At 41.3% G+C, this 24,999-nt stretch overlaps 1 protein-coding gene across 4 annotated transcripts in view; it reads right to left on the bottom strand.

Annotated features, from left to right (window-relative positions):
• Positions 1-13,268, bottom strand: part of LOC110492492 (dedicator of cytokinesis protein 3) — a 103,652-nt gene extending 90,384 nt beyond the window's left edge. For all 4 annotated transcript variants that reach the window (XM_090203726.1, XM_090203727.1, XM_090203728.1 and 1 more), the window contains exon 1: positions 12,498-13,268. In XM_090203726.1, coding sequence (XP_090059852.1) covers positions 12,498-12,534 — 37 coding nt within the window. In that variant the 5' untranslated portion in view covers positions 12,535-13,268. The remainder of the gene's footprint in view (positions 1-12,497) is intronic.
• Positions 13,269-24,999: the final 11,731 nt, after the last annotated feature.

Below are 24,999 nucleotides of genomic sequence, written 5' to 3'. Positions count from 1 at the left end.
TACCATATCAACAGCTACCTTTACCCCTACCATATCAACAGCTATCTTTACCCCTACCATATCCACAGCTATCTTTACCCCTAACATAACAACAGCTATCTTTACCCCTACCATATCAACAGCTATCTTTACCCCTAACATATCTTCAGCGTTCTTTACCCCCACCATATCAACAGCTACTTTTACCCCTACCATATCAACAGCTACCTTTACCCCTGCCATATCTTCAGCTCCCTTTAACCCTACCATGTCAACAGCTATCTTTACCCCTACCATATCAACAGCTATCTTTACCCCTACCATATCAACAGCTATCTTTACCCCTAACATATCAACAGCTATCTTTACCCCTACCATAAAAACAGTGTTCTTTACCCCTACCATATCAACCACTATCTTTACCCCTACCATATCAACCACTATCTTTACCCCTACCATATCAACCACTATCTTTACCCCTACCATATCAACCACTATCTCTACCCCTACCATATAAACAGTGTTCTTTACCCCTACCATATCAACCACTATTTTTACCCCTACCATATAAACAGTGTTCTTTACCCCTACCATATCAACCACTATCTTTACCCCTACCATATAAACAGTGTTCTTTACCCCTACCATATCAACCACTATCTTTACCCCTAACATATCAACAGCTATCTTTACCCCTACCATATCAACAGCTACCTTTACCCCTACCATATCAACAGCTATCTTTACCCCTACCATATCAACAGCTACCTTTACCCCTACCATATCAACAGCTACCTTTACCCCTACCATATAAACAGTGTTCTTTTCCCCTACCATATCAACCACTATCTTTACCCCTAACATATCAACAGCTACCGTTACCCCTAACATATCAACAGCTACCTTTACCCCTACCATATCAACAGCTATCTTTACACCTACCATATCAACAGCTATCTTTACCCCTACCATATCAACAGCTATCTTTACCCCTACCATATCAACAGCTATCTTTACCCCTAACATATCTTCAGCGTTCTTTACCCCCACCATATCAACAGCTATCTTTACCCCCACCATATCAACAGCTATCTTTACCCCTACCATATCAACAGCTATCTTTACCCCTTCCATATCAACAGCTATCTTTACCCCTAACATATCTTCAGCGTTCTTTACCCCCACCATATCAACAGCTACCTTTACCCCTACCATATCAACAGCTACCTTTACCCCTGCCATATCTTCAGCTCCCTTTACCCCTACCATATCAACAGCTATCTTTACCCCTACCATATCAACAGCTACCTTTACCCCTACCATATCAACAGCTATCTTTACCCCTACCATATCAACAGCTATCTTTACCCCTAACATATCAACAGCTATCTTTACCCCTACCATATCAACAGCTATCTTTACCCCTAACATATCTTCAGCGTTCTTTACCCCCACCATATCAACAGCTACCTTTACCCCTACCATATCAACAGCTACCTTTACACCTGCCATATCTTCAGCTCCCTTTAACCCTACCATATCAACAGCTATCTTTACCACTACCATATCAACAGCTATCTTTACCCCTAACATATCAACAGCTATCTTTACCCCTAACATATCTTCAGCGTTCTTTACCCCCACCATATCAACAGCTACCTTTATCCCGACCATATCAACAGCTATCTTTACCCCTACCATATAAACAGCTATCTTTACCCCTAACATATCAACAGCTATCTTTACCCCTAACATATCTTCAGCGTTCTTTACCCCCACCATATCAACAGCTACCTTTATCCCGACCATATCAACAGCTATCTTTACCCCTACCATATAAACAGCTATCTTTACCCCTACCATATCAACAGCAATCTTTAGCCCTCTCATATCAACAGCTACCTTTACCCCTACCATATCAACAGCTACCTTTACCCCTACCATATCAATAGCTCCCTTTACCGATACCATATAAACAACTATCTTTAGCCCTCCCACATCAACAGCTACCTTTACCCCTACCATATAAACAGTGTTCTTTACCCCTACCATATAAACAGTGTTCTTTACCCCTACCATATAAACAGTGTTCTTTACCACTACCATATAAACAGTGTTCTTTACCCCTACCATATCAACCACTATCTTCACCCCTACCATATCAACCACTATCTTTATCCCTACCATATAAACAGTGTTCTTTACCCCTAGCATATCAACCACTATCTTCACCCCTACCATATCAACCACTATCTTTATCCCTACCATATAAACAGTGTTCTTTACCCCTACCATATCAACCACTATCTTTACCCCTACCATATAAACAGTGTTATTTTCCCCTACCGTATCAACAGCTATCTTTACCCCTAACATATCAACAGCTACCTTTACCCCTAACATATCAACAGCTACCTTTACCCCTACCATATCAACAGCTATCTTTATCCCTACCATATCAACAGCTATCTTTACCCCATCCATATCAACAGCTACCTTTACCCCTACCATATCAACAGCTATCTTTACCCCTACCATATCAACAGCTATCTTTACCCCTAACATACCTTCAGCTTTCTTTACCCCCACCATATCAACAGCTATCTTTACCCCTACCATATCAACAGCTACCTTTTCCCCTACCATATCAACAGCTATCTTTACCCCTACCATATCAACAGCTATCTTTACCCCTACCATATCAACAGCTACCTTTACCCCTACCATATCAACATCTATCTTTACCCCTACCATATCAACAGCTATCTTTACCCCTACCATATCAACAGCTATCTTTATCCCTAACATATATTCAGTGTTCTTTACCCCTACCATATATTCAGCTATCTTTACCCCCACCATATCAACAGCTATCTTTACCCCTACCATATCAACAGCTATCTTTACCCCTACCATATATACAGCTATCTTTACCCCTACCATATCAACAGCTATCTTTACCCCTACCATATCTACAGCTATCTTTACCCCTAACATATCTTCAGCGTTCTTTACCCCCACCATATCAACAGCTACCTTTACCCCTACCATATCAACAGCTACCTTTACCCCTACCATATCTTCATCTCCCTTTACCCCTACCATATCAACAGCTATCTTTACCCCTAACATATCAACAGCTCCCTTTATCCCTACCATATCAACAGCTACCTTTACCCCTACCATATCTTCAGCTCCCTTTACCCCTACCATATCAACAGCTATCTTTACCCCTACCATATCAACAGCTACCTTTACCCCTACCATATCAACAGCTATCTTTACACCTACCATATCAACAGCTATCTTTACCCCTAACATATCTTCAGCGTTCTTTACCCCCACCATATCAACAGCTACCTTTACCCCACCATATCAACAGCTACCTTTATCCCTACCATATCAACAGCTACCTTTATCCCTACCATATAAACAGCTATCTTTACCCCTACCATATCAACAGTAATCTTTAGCCCTCTCATATCAACAGCTACCTTTACCCCTACCATATCAACAGCTACCTTTACCTCTACCATATCAACAGCTCCCTTTACCGATACCATATAAACAACTATCTTTAGCCCTCCCATATCAACAGCTACCTTTACCCCTAACATATACACAGCTCCCTTTACCCCTACCATATCAACAGCTCCCTTTACCGATACCATATAAACAACTATCTTTACCCCTACCATATCAACAGCAATCTTTAGCCCTCCCATATCAACAGCTACCTTTACCCCTACCATATCAACAGCTCCCTTTACACCTACCATATCAACAGCAATCTTTAGCCCTCCCATATCAACAGCTACCTTTACCCCTACCATATCAACAGCTCATTTTACCCCTACCATATCAACAGCTCCCTTTACCCCTACCATATCAACAGCTATCTCTACCCCTCCCATATCAACAGCTATCTTTACCCCTACCATATCAACAGCTACCTTTACCCCACCATATCAACAGCTACCTTTAACCCACCATATCAACAGCAATCTTTAGCCCTCCCATATCAACAGCTATCTCTATCCCTGCCATATCAACAGCTATCTTTACCCCTACCATATCAAATCAAATTATATTTTTCACATGCGTAGAATACAACCTTACCGTGAAATGACCTTACCAACAATGCAGTTTTAAGAAAAAATAAGAGTTAAGAAAAATATTTACTAAATAAAGTAAAAAATAAAAAGGCAACAATAAAATAACTATAACAAAGCTATATACAGGGGGTACCGATACCAAGTCAATGTGTGGGGGTACAGGTTAGTCGAGGTAATTGAGTTAATATGTACATGGTAGGGGTAAAGTGACTATGCATAGATATTAGATAATGAACAGTGAGTAGAAGGAGCGTGAAAAAAGGGGGGCCAATGCAAATAGTCCGGTAGCCATTTGATTATCTGTTCAGCAGACTTATGGCTATGGCCCACCTGTCTCCCCCATCTCATCAACAGCCAACACACTTATACGGTGAGGCGTCTCTTGAAGGTTCGACCTTGGGGCCTGGGGTTCTAGTACCTGGTTGACTGGGAGGGTTATGGCCCGGAGGAGAGGTGCTGGGTCCCTCCTAGGGAGATCCTGGACCCAAGCCTCATCGAGGATTTTCAACACCGACACCCCGGTCAACCAGGTATGCGCCCAGTTGAGACCCCAGGTGGCGACCCTAGAGGGGGGTACTGTCACACCCTGATCTGTTTCACCAGTCCTTGTGATTGTCTCCACCCCCCTCCAGGTGTCACCCATCTTCCCCATTATCCCCTGTGTATTTATGTGTTCTCTGTCTGTCTGTTGACTGTTTGTCTTGTTTGTCAAGTCAATCAGCATTTTTGTTATCAGCTCCTGCTTTTTCCAGTCTCTCTTTTTCTCGCCCTCCTGGTTTTGACCCTTGCCTGTCCTGACTGAGCCAGCCTGCCTGATCACATTGCCTGCTCCTGACCCTGAGCCTGCCTGCACCTTTGCCCCACCTCTGGATTGTTGACCTCTGCCTATCCTGACCCTGAGCCTGCCTGCCGTCCGGCAGTGATGTACTGGGCTACCCTTAGTAGTGCCTTGCGGTCGTAGGCCAAGCAGTTGCCATACCAGGCTGTGAAAAGACCAGTCAGGATGATCTTGATGGTACAGCTGTATACATTTTGAGGATCTGAGGACCCATGACAAATCTTTTCAGTCTCCTCAGGGGGAATAGACGTTGTCGTGCCCTCTTCACGACTGTTTTGGTGTTTTTAGACCATGATAGTTTGTTGGTGATATGTACACCAAGGAATTTGAAGCTCTCAACCTGCTCTACTACAGCCCCATCGATGAGAATGGGGCCGTGCTCAGTCCTCCTTTTCCTATAGTCCATGATAATCTCCTTTGTCTTGATCAAATTGAGGGAGAGGTTGTTGTCCTGGGACTACACTTTCAGGTCTCTGACCTCCTCCCTATAGGCTGTCTCATCGTTGTTGGTGATCAGGCCTACCACTGTTGTGTCGTCTGCAAACTTAATGATGGTGTTGGAGTCGTGCTTGGCCACACAGTCATGGGTGAACAGGGTGTACAGGAGGGGACTAAGCATGCACCCCTGGGGGGCCCACATGTTGAGGATCAGCGTGGCAGATGTGTTGTTGCCTACCCTTACAACCTGGGGGACGTTCTGGAAGTCCAGAATCCAGTTGCAGACGAAGGTGTTTAGTCCCAGGGTCCTTAGCTTAGTGATGAGCTTTGAGAGCACCATGGTGTTGAACGCTGAGCTATAGTTAATGAATAGCATTCTCATGTAGGTGTTCCTTTTGTCCAGGTGGGAATGGGCAGTGTTGAGTGCAATAGAGATTCCATCATCTGTGGATCTGTTGGGGCAGTATGCAAATTGGAGTGGGTCTAGGGTTGCTGTGACAATTGGGTCGATGTGAGCCATGACCAGCCTTTCAAAGCACTTCATGGCTACTGATGTGAGTGCTACAGATCGGAAGTCATTTAGGCAGGTTCCCTTTGTGTTCTTGGGCACAGGGACTATGGTGGTCTGCTTGAAACATGTAAGTATTACAGACTCGGCCAGGGACAGGTTGAAAATGTCAGTGAAGACACTTGCCAGTTTGTCAGCGTATGCTCAAAGTACACGTCCTGGTAATCCGTTTGGCCCTGTGACCTTGTGAATGTTGACCTGTTTAAAGGTCTTCCTCACATCAGCTGTGGCGAGCGTGATCACAGAGTCATCCAGAACAGCTGGTGCTCTCATGCATGCTTCAGTGTTGCTTGCCTCGAAGTGCACATATAAGTAATTTAGCTCATCTGGTAGGCTTGTGTCACTGGGCAGCTCTTGGCTGGGCTTTCCTTTGTAGTCCGTAATAGTTTGCAAGCCCTGCCACATCTGACAAGTGTCAGAACAGGTGTAGTAGGAGTCAATCTTAGTCCTGGAAAGAAAGCTCTGCTGTTGGGACAGCTTTATGTGGGCCCTAAACGTTTGTGCGCACCGCTTGTTGCTGTTATAGTGCCATGAATTTAGTGTTGTGTGTTGTGTAGTGGCTTTGCTGGCTTGCATCTAAAAAAAATGTTTGGGGAGTTTGCACCACTAAAATCACCACTGCCATCGGCCAGTGTCGCACTTCTGCATCTGTGTCGAAAGGTGACAGAGCTAGAGAGGTGTTTGTCAGACCATGAGACTTCTCACTAAATGTCTGTATCGTCCGAACAGTTTGACCTAGAAACTATTATGACTACACTATGGAAATGGTGTTCTCTGTTTCTACGACCCCTACAATTGTCAGGAGACTCTTTGATGTGCCAACTTCTGTTTTGTAGCGTCTGAACCATTTGGGCTACTAATGGGACACCACGGTGGAAAGGGTAGATTCTTCCAAACACAATGGTGTTCTCCTTTTTGCTTTATGACCCACACAATTGTCATAGGACTCCTCTGGTGGTAACCAGTACCGGCTTTTAAAAAACGAATGAAAGTATGAAGATAATTTTGTGTCTACCCAAAAAAGAAGGGGTAAATCCGTATGTGTAAAAAAATAAATATACATATTTCCTGGTTTATTTATTTATTTTTACATCTCCTAGATTTTTGTCCAGCTTCTGTCAAAGCTTTGGATGTGTGTAAAACCCTCCAGTCTAAGTTGCCTTAATATTATATGCCCACGGGCAACAATTAAGGTGCCTGTAGGCCTAACTGAGACACAGTCTACTTAAAACAAGTTGTGGTTTTGTTTTTATTAGAACTTGAAAAAAAGTATTTTGCCTACATCAGTGTAAATGTTATGTATATACAGTCAGAAGTTTACATACTTTTGATTTCTTTTGTTTACATACACCTTAGCCAAATACATTTAAACGTTAAAGTTTTTCACTATTCCTGACATTTAATCCAAGTAAGAATTCCCTGTCTTAGGTCAGTTAGGATCACCACTTTATTTTAAGAATGTGAAATGTCAGAAGAATAGTAGAGAGAATTATTTATTCAGCTTTTATTTCTTTCATCACATTCCCAGTGGGTCAGAAGTTTACATAATCTGAATTGGTAGCATTGCCTTTAAATTGTTTAACTTGCATCAAATGTTTTGGGTAGCCTTCTACAAGCTTCCCACAATAAATTGGATGAATTTTGGCCCATTCCTCCTGACAGAGCTGGTGTAACTGAGTCAGGTTTGTAGGTCTCCTTGCTCGCACATGCTTTTTCAGTTCTGCCCACAAATATTTTATGGGATTGAGGTCAGGGCTTTGTGATGGCCACTCCAATACCTTGACTTTGTTGTCCTTAAGTCATTTTGCCACCAATTTGGAAGTATGCTTGGGGTCATTGTCCATTTGGAAGACCCATTCGCGACCAAGCTTTAAGAGATCTTGAGATGTTGCTTCAATATATCCACATAATTTCCCTACCTCATGATGCCATCTATTTTGTGAAGTGCACCCGTCCCTCCTACAGCAAAGCACCCCCACAACATGATGCCGCCACCCCTGTTCTTCACGGTCGGGATGGTGTTCTTCGGCTTGCAAGCTTCCCTCTTTTTCCTCCAAACATAACAATGGTCATTATGGCCAAACAAGTTCTATTTTTGTTTCATCAGACCAGAGGACATTTCTCCAAAAAGTACGATCTTTGTCCCCAAACCGTAGTCCGGTATTTTTATGGCGGTTTTGGAGCAGTCTCTTCTTCCTTGTTGAGGGGCCTTTCAGGTTATACTGTGGATATTGATACTTTGTACCTGTTTCCTCTAGCATCTTCGCAAGGTCCTTTGCTGTTGTTCTGGGATTGATTTGCACTTTTCGCACCAAAGAACGTTCATCTCTTGGAGACAGAACGCGTCTCCTTCCTGAGCGGTATGATGGCTGCATGGTCCCATGGTGTTTATACTTGTGTACTACTGTTTGTACTGAGGAGCGCGGTACCTTCAGGCGTTTGGAAATTGCTCCCAAGGATGAACCAGACTTGTGGAGGTTTACATTTTTTTTCTGAGGTCTTGGCTGATTTCTTTTGATTTTCCCATGATGTCAAGCAAAGAGGCACTGAGTTTGAAGGTAGGTCTTGAAATACATCCACAGGTACAAGTCCAATTGACTCAAAGTATGTAAATTAGCCTAATCAGAAGCATCTAAAGCCATGATATCAATTTCTGGAATTTTCCAAGCTGTTTAAAGGCACCGTCAACTTAGTGTATGTAAACCCACTGGAAGTGTGATTCAGTGAATTATAAGTGAAAAAAAATCTGTCTGTAAACAATTGTTGGAAAAATTACTTGTGTCATGCACAAGTAGATGTCCTAACCGACTTGCCAAAACTATAGTTTGTTAACAAGAAATTTGTGGAGTGGTTGAAAAACAAGTTTTAATGATTCCAACCTAAGTGTATGTAAACTTACGACTTCTACTGTAATTCCATATTGAAGCCATGAAATTACTTAGAACAATATGAACTGCTAACATGTTAAACATATTTAGCAAAGATGGGACAGGGTTACATTTTGAAATGTTCTTTCTGTAAGCTATTTAAAATACTAAGCTATAAGGAATAACATTCGAATTGGAGTTGTTGTCAATGCAATACATAACAAAACGGAAATAAACATCTTGAAGCAACCACATATTTAGCCATGGAGCATGTTCTGATTGGCTAGTGAGGAGTCATGCCTCGACACACCTACAACTAATTTATTCATCAAAACCCAGCCCTTTCGCGCCACTGCCACCTCTTGCACTCATAATTCCTGCAGTGAAAATAGCAAAAATATTTCTGACACACCCCCAGACCTACAGCCTACTGCCTACTGCTAATCTGAAGAATATGATGTGGCTTTTGAGTACTCTGGCAAAATTCAGAGCAGTAAAACAAAATGGACACAGTTGGTCTTTTAACAGTGTGTATGCCTCCGGGCTGTAGCCTACATAATCATCTGCACCAGTGCTTATCAATTCAAGTCAAGTGGGCCTACCTACAGGGTTGCACATTTTGTTCTAACCCACCACACCATTAACACGTGACTATCAGTTGATTAGCTGAATCAGGTCTGTGCACTGCCATGCTGTGATAGCAAAATTGTGCAACCGGAATTGAAAAATGCTGCTGGGCAATTCCATGGTAACAGAATTACACTCAGACTCAGATATTTCACTCTAAAATATATGACAAACAACAAACAATGATTTAAAAGTTTAACAAAACATACAAGTCTATGCACAAGGAATACTTTTAACAATTTACACAAAACATTTCACAAAAACACATTTATTAAAATAACTATGCAGATGCAAAGTTTGTTAACAGAATTACGGTAAAATTTCCCTCCGTTTATGCGACCACGTTTTCCAAAAACTCTTGTTAAATATCTGTTCCGAATTAAAATGAAAATATTTCTGCAGAAAGAATGTGATGTCTGCTATGACATGACACTTTGACTCTGAAAAAAGGGTAGTAGCAGGTGACCCAACTGTTGTTTATGACTACTATGATTTCCCATTGTAGTCAATTCAATTGCAGTAAATCCGTTACCGATTTGGTAACAGTATTTCACATTTGAATCACTTAATAATTTATAAACAAAATTGATATCAGTAACACTTTAAATAAATGGTGAGTCTCCCTTTACTTCGACTTACTTCTGTGAACTTTCATTATCCTCCTTATGAGGGAGAGAATTCTGAAAATATTTTAAAGATATGTGGGGTTTTGGTAACGGAATAACAAGGCACAAGGCAATGTTTCTTTAACTTACAGAAGGCAAATAATTTATCCAAAATGAATTATAACTGTTGATATTAGTTGGCAGGGGTATTTTACTTCAACATTATTGTGTTTGTAATAACTTTTTTTTAAATGTTCTGGTAGATCCCTTTTCCATCTGTTTGACCAGGAATCAAAGCCATTACATATGCCTACTTTTTTAAGATGGAAAATGGTTGAAAAATATATATATGCCTTAATTTCACAAAAATATAGACTCTTGTTTTCATTTGACACCCAATTTGAAATTATCCTATGAACTTCACATGTTGGTGATCATGGGTCATTTTAAATGGAAATGACCTGGACGCGGTTTCCCAAAAGCTTCGTTAGAACCATAGGATCCTAACGAATTTAGCCTTAAAATGCTTTTGTGAAACGGGCTCTGGTTTAAATGCTCTGCCTTCCAGATTTCAGCACTTTCAGCACCACGGACAGCGAAACGCTAAACGCGGCTTGGTTTACGTGTCATTTTCAGCTCCGTGAACATCGACATCGAAAGCATCTGGTTGAACTTGAGCAGGGTAGGCTACATACTGTACGCTGCGTGCTCTCATCAAACTGTTGCTTCTCTCCTCCTTCAATGTCAAATCAATAGTTTTCAGCCTTTGTTTCCTCTTTGTTGAACAACAATCAATAGTTCTGGAGTCTGGGTATTTTTCGAATCTACAGTGTAATACAAACATGCAAAGCCGTGTGTGTGTGTGTGTGTGTGTGTGTGTGTGTGTGTGTGTGTGTGTGTGTGTGTGTGTGTGTGTGTGTGTGTGTGTGTGTGTGTGTGTGTGTGTGTGTGTGTGTGTGTGTGTGTGTGTGTGTGTGTGTGTGTGTGTGTGTGTGTGTGTGTGTGTGTGCATTTTGAGCGAACTGATTCAACATGACTCATTCAAATTGCCAGGAACAGACTTCTCCAATACTACTGATGCGATTAACCCCTACCTCTAGGGTTACCAGTGGTGGAAAAAGTACACAATTATCATACTTGAGTAAAAGTACAGATACCTTGATAGAAAATTACTAAAGTAAAAGTCACCCATTAAAATTCCACTTGAGTAAAAGTCTAAAAGTATTTGGTTTTAAACATACTTAAGTCTCAAAAGTAAATGTCATTGCTAAAATATACCTAAGTATGAGTAAAAGTCATTTCAAATTGCTTATATTAAGCAAACCATACCGCACCATTTTCTTTTTTTTTCTTTTTATTTACAGATAGCCAGGGTCACACTCCAACGACATAATTAACAAACGCAGCATGTGTTCAGTGAGTCCGCCAGATCAGAGACAGTAGGGATGACCAGGGTTGTTCTCTTGATAAATGTGTGAATTGGACCATTTTCCTGTCCTGCTAAGCATTTAAAATATAGCGAGTACTTTTGGGAGTCAGGGAAAATGTATGGAGTAAAAACGACATTATTTTATTTAGGAATGTAGTGAAGTAAAAGTTGTCAAAAATATAAATAGTAAAGTGCAGTTACCACCAAAAAAACCCACTTAAGTAGTACTTTCAAGTATTATTACTTAAGTACTTTACACCACTACTAGCACTTTCCAAATAATTCGGCCTACATGGACCGAGCATGAAGACGAGGGATAGGGCAGCGTTGGTTGTAGTATGCTAAGTAGCAACTATTGTAGTAGCGAGGTAGTCGTGGTGCTATGTTATAAATGCCGACAAGTATATGGCCTACGCATAGTCAGACTGTAAAACGTAAACTACACCTGTTGGCAGAACGCTATCTCATTGCCCCCTCGTGGTTTCCAGTCGAATAGCCTTTTCAGCGATGTAGGCTCTGCCGCTCTTCAACACATGGATAGAACACTGTGATTGACGCATTTTCAGAAGTCAAAAAAATAAATACAGTCTATGAATGAATGATAAGGATACTGTAGCCTTATAGGTTGTATGGGTATAGACACTGGTGATACAGTCTAATAGAGGTAGCCCATCTAGCCCCTAAGAGGGTATAGGCTATCATCCCACGCAATAACCTAGTCTTTGCATTATCTTATTTTTTACCAGTTATCTTCAGCCATTAAGCACAGCTGATAAACTATATGGTTTGTAAACTATAATTAGGCTCGCGTGATTTAAAGATATATGAAACATTAATTGAAAGACATTGTGATCGTTAGCTGAGAATATCCTACAGTAGCCTAGCCTATAATAACCTGTATGACCAAACATGATATCATCACAACGCTTCTTCATTAGAAAATAAGCAGCTTTGAAAGAGAAAAGTCAATGAAATTGAAAACAAGCAATCAAAAATGAAAAATGTCTATATAAAATACAGTATGGACTCACCAACTCCGATTTTTTCATCTTCTGTTGGTATCCACATTTTGGATTTTTTTGTTATTTTCCCACTAGGAGACCAAGCCTCATTCTGTCGATATCGTGGGATAATGTAGCTAAATGAAATCTATAAGAATATCCCAGACTCCTTCGATACGAACGGGATAAACTCCATAGAAATCTATAACATAAAAAGGACCACAAATGTCTTAACCCGCGATTTCTTTATCTCCCGGGTCTGCTCTGCTCGCCGTCTCCTAGTCACACACTGATGCAGTCTCTGTGTCCACCTACCCAACACACACGGTAATCTAATCTCTGAACGCTATTATTGCAGCAGCATCTCGATAGGAACGGGAATAGTTTTTTTTACGGTTTATTTATTTATTTCCCAGGTAGTCATTAGCCTATGGCTCAGCTACCAAATCGGATATCGGGTCCCACTCCCGGCGGTAGAGTTGAGTCGTTAGATGATAATTAGCAGTCGTGATATTGTCCGCCGGTCCAAACTGGTCTTGGGGTGCAAGAACAATTCAGAAAACTGCGATATACAGTAAAATGCGCCATCTTCATGGTCATCACGACTCGTTTTGTCAATACCGCTGTGTCAAGCATTTGCAAATGTAGATTGGACTGTCGGTGAGTAACTCGATGGCAATTGCATCTATCAGTAACTGCGCTTTAACGGTCATGGGCTACCTCGGCAGCATCTGATTTCACTGCGCTTAAAATTGAATCTGCTGAACCAAGCTGCATATGCTATTAGACTACATCAGTTATGGAACCAAGACAGATGTGGTAAGGCTTTTCTAGCCGATAATTACAGAAGAATAGGCCAACCACCATCAGCAAATGGTTGCAGAACCTCTATTGGTCCAATAAACACTGAACATACTCCTTGGGATATACATTTTGGATTTTGTTTAATTCACATGAATTAATAAAAAATGGAAAAGGTGAACTTGCTCTTAATTACAGTGCATAGCCTACTCAATAACCCCCCCCCCCCCCAAAAAAAAAGTAGGCTATTCCTCCCATCACATTGGCAATGTGTTCTGGTTTGGAGGGAATAGGCCTAAGTTATGATCAACTGGTAGCCTAGGTTGTATTCAGAAACAACCCCTTGTCAAAGGATATATAGTTTAACCTGCATGTAACATTCTCACAGATAAACGCCATACAACATTGTGCACTTAGTGTTGGCTGTTGCAGGTGGGTGTTGAAAATGCTACTGTGCTGTATGCAGGCCTATACCCAAATGGACCCTCTCCCCAGGATGACACCTGCGGTTTTGTCTATTCATCTGCCTGTGTTTTTCTCAGAATCTAAAGACTAGTTCCTTCTTCTGCATTGCTGTACAATGTGATCCTTGTTGCCCTCAATAGCCTCCAACATCTCAGTGGGTTCTTGAATCTAGTCTGCCCCTCTCTCCAGTGCTTGCTCTTACTGCATTGCTTAGTGGATTCAGAAAGGCAAAGGGTTTAAAGAATGCTGCCTGCTTGCCAGTATTGAAACCCATTAAAAATCAACTCAGACTAATCCTCATGAAACTATATTTCTAGGCAAAACAATCTAATATTTCTGCCTTGAAAACCAACACAGCTACCTGGAGTATTACATCATCATCCCGTTGTCCTGGGTGATGGGTCAGAGCATGATATGATCAGCAGAATGTAGTGCTGTATATTGAGAAAAAAATATGTTCCTGATTAATTTGTTTTACTGTAGATAAAGCTGTTTCCTGTGTAAATAAACAGATTTATAGAACGTTATTATCTGATGATTGACCGTCTCAGAATGTGTCTTGTAATTACAGATGAATCTATCTCTGATGTTCAGTTCCATAGAGTAACTAGTGTGTTGGATGCTGAGTAGGAGGAAGGCCAGTGTTGTGCAGTGCTATGTCCTCATCACAGAGACTCCATACTGACTCCCATCCGTCCTTCATCTCAAGTGGAACACTGTGGGCGGTGTTTTAATCACATACATAAAACTGGATGAGTGTGTGTGCAGGTTTAGCACTACAGCAGGGTCTTAGCTGATAAAATGTGTAGAAATTAAATGTAAACATCTAGCTTGACATATGATTTCTACTCTTATAGAAACATATTTGAAAATGTCAACACTGCAAACGTGTAAATGTGACGAGTTTACAGCATATTTCAAAGATTAAACATTAGGCTGGGTATCAGACAAACAAGACCTGATGAGAAGTTTGATATGAGCCCTAGCCTAGTATGCAAAGGCACTATGGATTTATTTTCCCTGGTTGATACAGACGTTCTCAGGAAAGTGATATCACAACTTAAGCCTTCTGCCTGCCTTCTCGATCCTATCCCCACCCCACCACCTTCTTCAAAACAGTTTTTAATTGCATATCTGAAGAAGTGCAAGCTATTGTTAATCACTCCCTGTTCACAGGCACTTTCCCCACTGTACTAAAAACTGCTATGGTGAAACCCCTTCTGAAGAAAAGTAATCTAGATTCTTCAGTTTTTTGCCATTTTCGACCAATCTCCAAACATACATTCTGTAAGCAACATTCTGGATAAATTGGTTTTCAAACAGTTAAATGCCTTTTTAAGTGCCAACTGTATTTTTTTTTAAAATCCAATCTGGTTTTCGTGCCCACCACAGCACAGAGACAGCCTTAGATAAATTGGCAAATGATCTTAGAGCCAACACCAAACACCTCTCTGTCCTTGCGCTTGGATTCAAGTGCTGCATTTGACCATGCTGACCATGATGTCATTCTGGACAGACTGGAGAGGTGGTTTGGCCTCTCCGGTCTAGTTCTAAATTTGTTTAGGACCTATTTAACTGGTTGGGAGTTTTTTGTCACCCTTGGTGAACATAACAGAGAAAATACATGTGGCATTCCACAAGGTTACATTTTGGGTCCGGTACTGTTCAGTTTATATATGTTACCCCTTGGCAGCATTATCAGAAAGCACTTCATTGATTTTCACTGCTACACAGACGATACACAACTTTGCATTTCCATGTCACCAGAGGATTTTAGCTCCACAGATAAATTATTAAACTGTATTGGTGAGTCAAATACTTGGATGGCTCAACTCTTCCTCCAGCTAATTCACGGGCAATAAAGATAAAACACCAGGTAAATAACCTAGGTGTTATTTTAGATTCTGAACTCAATATTGAATCACACATTAGTAATATGACCAAAATACCTTTTTACCACCTGAGGAACATTGCCAAGGTGTGGCCGTTTCTCTCTAAGGCTGATACAGAGAGACTCATCCATGCTTTTATGGATACTGTCCTGTCTGGTCTACCCAAGAAAGCCATTGGTCAACTGCAAAACATACAGAATGCTGCCGCACGGGTACTGACCAAGAACAGATGGAGGGCACACATTACACTGGCTGCCTGTGAGTTTTAGAATTCATTTTAAGATTCTTCTATTGGTTTTTAAATCAATCCACGATTCTTCACTACAATACATGTCAGACATGCTTTTAACTTATGTACCCAGTAGTTCCCTCCGGTCCTCTGGCACTGGCCTTTTAACTATCCCAAAGCCTAGGACCAATAGGCATGGAGAGGCAGCCTTCAGTTATTATGCCCACAGCCTCTGCCAGAGAACCCGAGGGGGGCTGAAACTGTGGACATATTTAAAAGAGATCTTAAAACATATTTTTAGCTTTGTTTTTCCTTAGGTAGCTTTTTAGTCGTTCAGTTTTTATTGCTATTCTTTAGTTTTTTTTTTAGTAAATATTTGATTTTCATTGTTTTTATGAGTTTTTGTCTGTGAAGAACATATCGTTGCATTCCATATCTGAAAATTAGCTGTAAAAATACATCTCAATTTGAACACAATGTAAATATAATATTGTGTTGAACATTGGTTGGTTAGTGACAGTCACTGAGAGGATGGTATGGTAGAGAGTGGTATACTGCACCATCTAGGAACAGCAAACCTGGTATTTTAGTAACAGGTGCAAGGGAATAAACTCAATTAAAATGAACTTCAATCAATGTAAAAGTATTTATAAGGTAATTACCAAACTCAGAAATGTGATATTCTGGCTCTACATCTGATGAACTTCTTGCTTGAAAGATGTTTTACAGATGTTATTGTATAGTTTAATACTATTTGGCTGAGGGAATGTTTATCACTCTGTACACCAGAGGGTTGTGTGGATCACTGGTCTATGGGCACTGGGAATGCCTACCACAGCAAGAGGTGATATCAGTTTCAAAACCCTCCATTCTATCATACCACGGAAGCCAGAGGAGGAGGTAGTAAGAACCATGCAGTGCTTCCTCATCAATCATTTACCTTCAGCCACTCCAACTCTCCATCTCTCTCTCTCTCTCTCTCACACACACACACACACACACACACACACACACACACACACACACACACACACACACACACACACACACACACACACACACACACACACACAAGCTTTAACACACACACACACACACACACACACACAAGCATTAAATCACACACACGACACACAAACAGCAGCTCTCTCTCTCTCACACAAATACACAGTTCAGCTCTCGCTCTCCATCTCTCTTTCATACACATGCAACACACACTTCTTCAAATCATGCGTTGCCCTCCAGTTTAAAATGTCTCTCTCACACACACACACCTCTGATCAAACACAGCACAGCAGGGGTGCAACTTTCACTGGCGACGGAATGGCATTCCGAAATTTAATTTTTGTCCCCCCCAGTTTTATCATTGGAATGTGATGCAAAACGAGGCAATGGTGTGCTTTAGGACCATGCGGATGCCTCCGAGTGGTTGGGTAGGCTGTTTGGAATGTTTATCCGACTGCATAAAAAATATATAATAATACCCCCCCACTTCTAAAACCAAAGTTACGCTCCTACAGCACAGACACTATATGCTACTCTCTTATGGACACACAGACTAATGCATACATCGGTCCTCCATCTCTTCCTCTCATACAGTAAGTATATTCATTCAGACAAAATAGCCCCTGCTTGCATCAACACCCACACAGACAGAAAAATACATTTATTCCTGCTCCCTCTCCTACACTTAGGCAGACACTATCCCGCCTGTTTTCAGCATAACACAGACTCACACACATACCCTAGCTCTCCCACTCACACACTCTCATACAGACCAAAAGACACACACACACATTTTGAATTCTGTCCAGGAAACTACACTGAATAATAATATAAAATGCAACATGCAACAATTTCCAAGATTTTACTGAGTTACAGTTCATATAAGGAAATCGGTCAAGTGAAATATATTCATTAGGCCCTGAATTTCACATGACTGAGAATACAGATATGCATCTGTTGGTCACAAATACCAACAAAAAAAGTAGGGGTGTGGATCAGAAAACGAGTCAGTATCTAGTGTGACCATCATTTGCCTCATGCAGCGCAACACATCTCCTTCGCATAGAGTTGTCCAGGCTGTTGATTGTGGCTTGTGGAATGTTGTCCCACTCCTCTTCAATAGCTGTTCAAAGTTGCTGGATATTGGCGGGAACTGGAACACACTTTCGTATATGTCGATCCAGAGCATCACAAACGTGCTCAATGGGTGACAGGTCTGGTGGGTATGCAGGACATGGAAGAACTGTGTCATTTTCAGCTTCTAGCAATTGTGTACAGATCCTTGCGACATGGGGCTGTGCATTATCATGCTGAAACATGAGGTGATGGTGGCAGATGAATGGCACGACAATGGACTTCAGGATCTTGTCACAGTGTCTCTGTGCATTCAAATTGGAATCGATAAAATGCAATTATGTTCGTTGTGTGTAGCTTCTGCCTGCCTGCCTGCCCATACCATAACCCCACCATGGGGCACTCTGTTCACAATGTTGATATCAGCAAACCGCTTGCCCACACGATGCCATACACACTGTCTGCCATCTGCCCGGTACAGTTGAGACTGGGATTCATCCGTGAAGATCACACTTCTCCAGCGTGCCAGTGGCCATCGAAGGTGAGCATTTGTCCAATAAAGTCGGTTATGACGCCAAACTGCAGTCAGGTCAAGACCCTTGTGAGGACGACGAGCACGCAGATGAGCTTCCCTGAGACGGTTACTGACAGTTTGTGCAGAAATTCTTCGCTTGTGCAAACTCACAGTTCCATAAGCTCTTTGGGTGGCTGGTCTCAGACGATCCAGCAGGTGAGGAAGCCGGATGTGGAGGCCCTGTGCTGGCATGGTTACATGTGGTCAGTGGTTGTGAGGCCAGTTGGACATACTGCCAAATCATCTAAAACAACATTGGAGGTGGCTTATGGTAGAGAAATGAACATTCCATTCTCTGGCAACAGCTCTGGTGGACATTCCTGCAGTCAGCATGTCAATTGCACACTCCCTCAAAACTTGAGACATTTGTGGCATTGTGTTGTGACAAATATTATATTATATTATAAATATATAAATATTTAACTGAAAAATTACATTTACGTATGTATTCAGACTCTTCACTCAGTACTTTGTTGAAGCACCTTTTTCAGCAATTACAGCCTCGGGTATGATGCTACAAGCTTGGCACACCTTTATTTGGGGAGTTTCTCCAATTCTTCTCTGCATATCCTCTCAAGCTCTGTCAGGTTGGATGAGGAGCATCGCTGCAAAGCTATTTTCAGGTCTCTCCAGAGATGTTCGATCAGTTTCAAGTCCTGGCTCTGGCTTGGAAACTCAAGGACATTCAGAGACATGTCCTGAAACAACTCCTGTGTTGTCTTTGCTGTGTGCTTAGGGTTGCTGCCCTGTTGGATTGTGAATCTGTGCCCCAGTCTGAGATCTGAGCGCTCTGGAGTAGGTTTTCATCAAGGAGCTCTGTACTCCGCTGAAAAACATCCCCACAGCATGATGCTGCCACCACCATGCTTCACCGTAGGGATGGTCGCAGGTTTCCTCCAGAGGTGACATTTGGCATTCAGCCCAAAGTGTTCAATCTGGGTTTCATCAGACCAGAGAATCTTGTTTCTCATGGTCTGAGAATCATTTAGGTGCCTTTTGGCAAACTCCAAGCGGGCTGTCATGTGCCTTTTAATGAGGAGTGGCTTCCGTCTGGCCACTCTACCATAAATGCCTGATTGGTGGAGTGCTGCAGAGATGGTTGACCTTCTGGAAGGTTCTCCCATCTCCACAGAGGAACTCTGCAGCTCTACAAGGTTGATCATCGGATTCTTGGTCACCTCCTTGACCATGGCCCTACTCCCCCGATTGCTCAGTTTGGCCGGGTGGCCAGCTCTAGGGGGTCTTGGTGGTTCCAAACTTATTCCAACTAAGAATGATGAAGGCCACTGTGTTCTTGGGGACCTTCAGTGCTGCAGAAATGTTTTGGTCTCTTCCCAGATTGGTGCCTTGACACAATCCTGTCTCTGAGGTCTACGGACAATTCCTTCGACCTCATGGCTTGGTTTCTGCTCTGACATGCACGGTCAACTGTGGGCCAGTATATAGACAGGTGTGTGCCTTACCAAATGATATCCAACCAATTTAATTTACTGAAGGTGTACTCCATTCAAGTTGTAGAAACATCTTAAGGATGATCAATGGAAACAGGATGCATCTGAGCTCAATTTCGAGTCTCATAGCAAAGGGGTTGAATACTTACAGTTGACGTCGGAAGTTTACCTACACTTAGGTTGGAATCATTAAAAATCATTTTTCAACTACTCCACAAATGTTTTGTTAACAAACTATAGTTTTGGCAAGTCGGTTATGACATCTACTTTGTGCATGACACAAGTCATTTTTCCAACAATTGTTTACAGACAGACTATTTACCTTATCACAATTCCAGTGGGGCAGAAGGTTTACTGGACGGTCGATGGTGCCTTTAAACATTTTGGAAAATCGGAAGTTCACATACACCTTAGCCAAATACATTTAAACTCAGTTTTTCACAATTCCTGACATTTAATCCTAGTAAAAATGATATATCTTAGGTCAGTTAGGATCACCACTTTATTTTAAGAATGTGAAATGTCAGAATAATAGTAGAGAGAATGATTTCTTTCAGCTTTTATTTCTTTCATCACATACCCAGTGGGTAAGAAGTTTACATACACTCAATTAGTATTTGGTAGCATTGCCTTTAAATTGTTTAACTTGGGTCAAACGTTTTGGGTAGCCTTCCACAAGCTTCCCACAATAAGTTGGGTGAATTTTGGCCCATTCCTCCTAACAGAGCTGGTGTAATTGAGTCAGGTTTGTAGGCCTCCTTGCTCGCACACACTTTTTCAGTTCTGGCCACAAATTTTCTATAGGATTGAGGTCAGGGCTTTGTGATGGCCACTACAATACCTTGACTTTGTTGTCTTTAAGCCATTTTGCCACAACTTTGGAAGTATGCTTGGGGTCATTGTACATTTGGAAGACCCATTTGCGACCAAGCTTTAATGATGTCTTGAGATGTTGCTTCAAGATATCCACATTATTTTCGTCCCTCATGATGCCATCTATTTTGTGAAGTGCTCCAGTCCCTCCTGCAGCAAAGCTCCTCCACAACATGACGCTGCCACCCCCGTGCTTCACGTTTGGGATGGTGTTCTTCGGCTTGCAAGCCTCCCCCTTTTTCCTCCAAACATAACGATGGTCATTATAGCCAAACAGTTCTATTTTTGTTTCATCAGACCAGAGGACATTTCTCCAAAACGTACAATCTTTGTCCCCATGTGCAGTTGCAAACCGTTGTCTGGCTTTTTTATGGTGGTTTTGGAGCAGTGGCTTCTTCCTTGCTGAACGGCCTTTCAGGTTATGTCGATATAGGACTCGTTTTACTGTTGATTTCTTTAGATTTTCCCATGATGTCAAGCAAAGAGGCACTGAGTTTGAAGGTAGGCCTTGAAATACATCCACAGGTACACCCCCAATTGACTCAAATGATGTCAATTAGCCTATCAGAAGTTTCTAAAGCCATGATATAATTTTCTGGAATATTCCAAGCTGTTTAAAGGCACAGTCAACTTAGTGTATGTAAACTTCTGACCTACTGGAATTATAAGTTAAATAATCTGTCTGTAAACAATTGTTGGAAAAAGTACTTGTGTCATGCTCAAAGTAGATGTCCTAAACGACTTCCCAAAACTAGTTTAACAAAAAAATTGTAGATTGGTTGAAAAATGAATTTTAAATACTCCAACCTAAGTGTATATAAACTTCCAACTTCAACTGTATGTAGCTAATAGCCCTTATACAGTATGTCGATACAGCATGTGGCCGACAAAAATATTTAACTGAAGTAGCTGCGTGTGAGTGTGTGTGTGTTGAACTGGGTTATTTCACTACGATTGGGTCATACCACAAAGAGTGCCTTTTGCATCCCTTTGCTAGTTACAGTGCCTTGCGAAAGTATTCGGCCCCCTTGAACTTTGCGAACTTTTGCCACATTTCAGGCTTCAAACATAAAGATATAAAACTGTATTTTTTTGTGAAGAATCAACAACAAGTGGGACACAATCATGAAGTGGAACGACATTTATTGGATATTTCAAACTTTTTTAACAAATCAAAAACTGAAAAATTGGGCGTGCAAAATTATTCAGCCCCTTTACTTTCAGTGCAGCAAACTCTCTCCAGAAGTTCAGTGAGGATCTCTGAATGATCCAATGTTGACCTAAATGACTAATGATGATAAATACAATCCACCTGTGTGTAATCAAGTCTCCGTATAAATGCACCTGCACTGTGATAGTCTCAGAGGTCCGTTAAAAGCGCAGAGAGCATCATGAAGAACAAGGAACACACCAGGCAGGTCCGAGATACTGTTGTGAAGAAGTTTAAAGCCGGATTTGGATACAAAAAGATTTCCCAAGCTTTAAACATCCCAAGGAGCACTGTGCAAGCGATAATATTGAAATGGAAGGAGTATCAGACCACTGCAAATCTACCAAGACCTGGCCGTCCCTCTAAACTTTCAGCTCATACAAGGAGAAGACTGATCAGAGATGCAGCCAAGAGGCCCATGATCACTCTGGATGAACTGCAGAGAACTACAGCTGAGGTGGGAGACTCTGTCCATAGGACAACAATCAGTCGTATATTGTACAAATCTGGCCTTTATGGAAGAGTGGCAAGAAGAAAGCCATTTCTTAAAGATATCCATAAAAAGTGTCATTTAAAGTTTGCCACAAGCCACCTGGGAGACACACCAAACATGTGGAAGAAGGTGCTCTGGTCAGATGAAACCAAAATTGAACTTTTTGGCAACAATGCAAAACGTTATGTTTGGCGTAAAAGCAATAGAGCTGAACACACCATCCCACTGTCAAACATGGTGGTGGCAGCATCATGGTTTGGGCCTGCTTTTCTTCAGCAGGGACAGGGAAGATGGTTAAAATTGATGGGAAGATGGATGGAGCCAAATACAGGACCATTCTGGAAGAAAACCTGATGGAGTCTGCAAAAGACCTGAGACTGGGACGGAGATTTGTCTTCCAACAAGACAATGATCCAAAACATAAAGCAAAATCTACAATGGAATGGTTCAAAAATAAACATATCCAGGTGTTAGAATGGCCAAATCAAAGTCCAGACCTGAATCCAATTGAGAATCTGTGGAAAGAACTGAAAACTGCTGTTCACAAATGCTCTCCATCCAACCTCACTGAGCTCGAGCTGTTTTGCAAGGAGGAATGGGAAAAAATGTCAGTCTCTTGATGTGCAAAACTGATAGAGACATACCCCAAGCGACTTACAGCTGTAATCGCAGCAAAAGGTGGCGCTACAAAGTATTAACTTAAGGGGGCTGAATAATTTTGCACGCCCAATTTTTCAGTTTTTGATTTGTTAAAAAAGTTTGAAATATCCAATAAATGTCGTTCCACTTCATGATTGTGTCCCACTTGTTGTTGATTCTTCACAAAAAAATACAGTTTTATATCTTTATGTTTGAAGCCTGAAATGTGGCAAAAGGTCGCAAAGTTCAAGGGGGCCAAATACTTTGCAAGGCACTGTATGTAGAAATTGTGCACCAATATTGTATTTTAAATACCTGCTAAATGTAGTGCCCTTTAATATAGACCACATGGAAAATTCAATAAATCAGATTTTCTTTCTTCATACAGTGAGGGGAAAAAAAGTATTTTGATCCCCTGCTGATTTTGTACGTTTGCCCACTGACAAAGAAATGATCAGTCTATCATTTTAATGGTAGGTTTATTTGAACAGTGAGAGACAGAATAACAAAAAAATCCAGAAAAACACGTCAAAAATGTTAGTCAGTCTCCAGACCTTAATCCCATAGAAAATCTGTGGAGGGAGCTTAAGGTTCGAGTTGCCAAACGTCAGCCTCGAAACCTTAATGACTTGGAGAAGATCTGCAAAGAGGAGTGGGACAAAATCGCTCCTGAGATGTGTGCAAACCTGGTGGCCAACTACAAGAAACGTCTGACCTCTGTGATTGCCAACAAGGGTTTTGCCACCAAGTACTAAGTCATGTTTTGCAGAGGGGGTCAAATTTCCCTCATTAAAATGCAAATCAATTGATAACATTTTTGACATGCGTTTTTGTGGATTTATTTGTTGTTATTCTGTCTCTCACTGTTCAAATAAACCTACCATTAAAATTATAGACGGATCATTTCTTTGTCAGTGGGCAAATGTACAAAATCAGCAGGGGATCAAATACTTTTTTCCCCTCACTGTATATGAATAAAGCATTGCTAAAGTGCCAAAATACTGCATTTTGACATTTCCCTCCGTCAACCCTGTGTCACTTCAAGGAAGATTTCAACCTACTTAATTTAAACGTTCAACCTACTTAATTTGTAAAGCCCAAGTTATTTTGTTGCTTTGACAGTCAATTTATGTAATGTGATTAGTGATTCATTTACAACTGTCCTTCATTTTAAGGTCAACCCTGTTACGGGAACTGAACTATTATTTTTCAAACGAAACATTGAACATCGGAATAGTCAAATCAGTGTAAAAGCAGGTAAGCTGGTTCTACTCTTTTTGGCAATTTACTGGTGTTTTGTGGTGGAAAACGGAGTTGGTCAAGCATAAACACGTCAACCCTGTTACTCATACATATACAGGCTAGAAATGTTTTAGCTTTTTTTTTTTTGTGAAGCTTGGATTCAATGGCCATTCCTTGCTGCATATAACAAGCTTCCATTCCTCCTGTCACAAGGGGATTTAAGGCTGATTTAAGATTAAATAGTCAACCCCGTTACTTTATACTTTATTTGGCACTTAGTCTTTTTAAAAATGTAATCTCTTTGAGATGGGGAAAATGTATTGTTTCAGATTTCTCAAACATCACTTGGTGGACCGACACTAATATTGGGGTACAACTAATGACTACATCTCCTCCACATGCTATTTGCATATTCTCTTTGTTTTATGTTCTGGCCGATAATCCCTGGCTCTATGTAGGCAGAAATGTGAGCACACTCTTCCATCACAGCGACTGAATAATAGCTGTTGGGTGTATGACGCATATGTCATATTCAATGTTCAGGCCAGGGAGTTAGTCTCTTAATGTCAACGGTTCAGAGTTTT

This window comes from Oncorhynchus mykiss, chromosome 16 (genome assembly GCF_057628025.1).
Source record: "Oncorhynchus mykiss isolate SJ-2025 chromosome 16, ASM5762802v1, whole genome shotgun sequence".
NCBI lineage: Eukaryota > Metazoa > Chordata > Actinopteri > Salmoniformes > Salmonidae > Oncorhynchus > Oncorhynchus mykiss.
The sequence above is the reverse complement of the archived record's forward strand: the minus strand, read 5'-3'. Positions and strand labels throughout refer to the sequence as shown.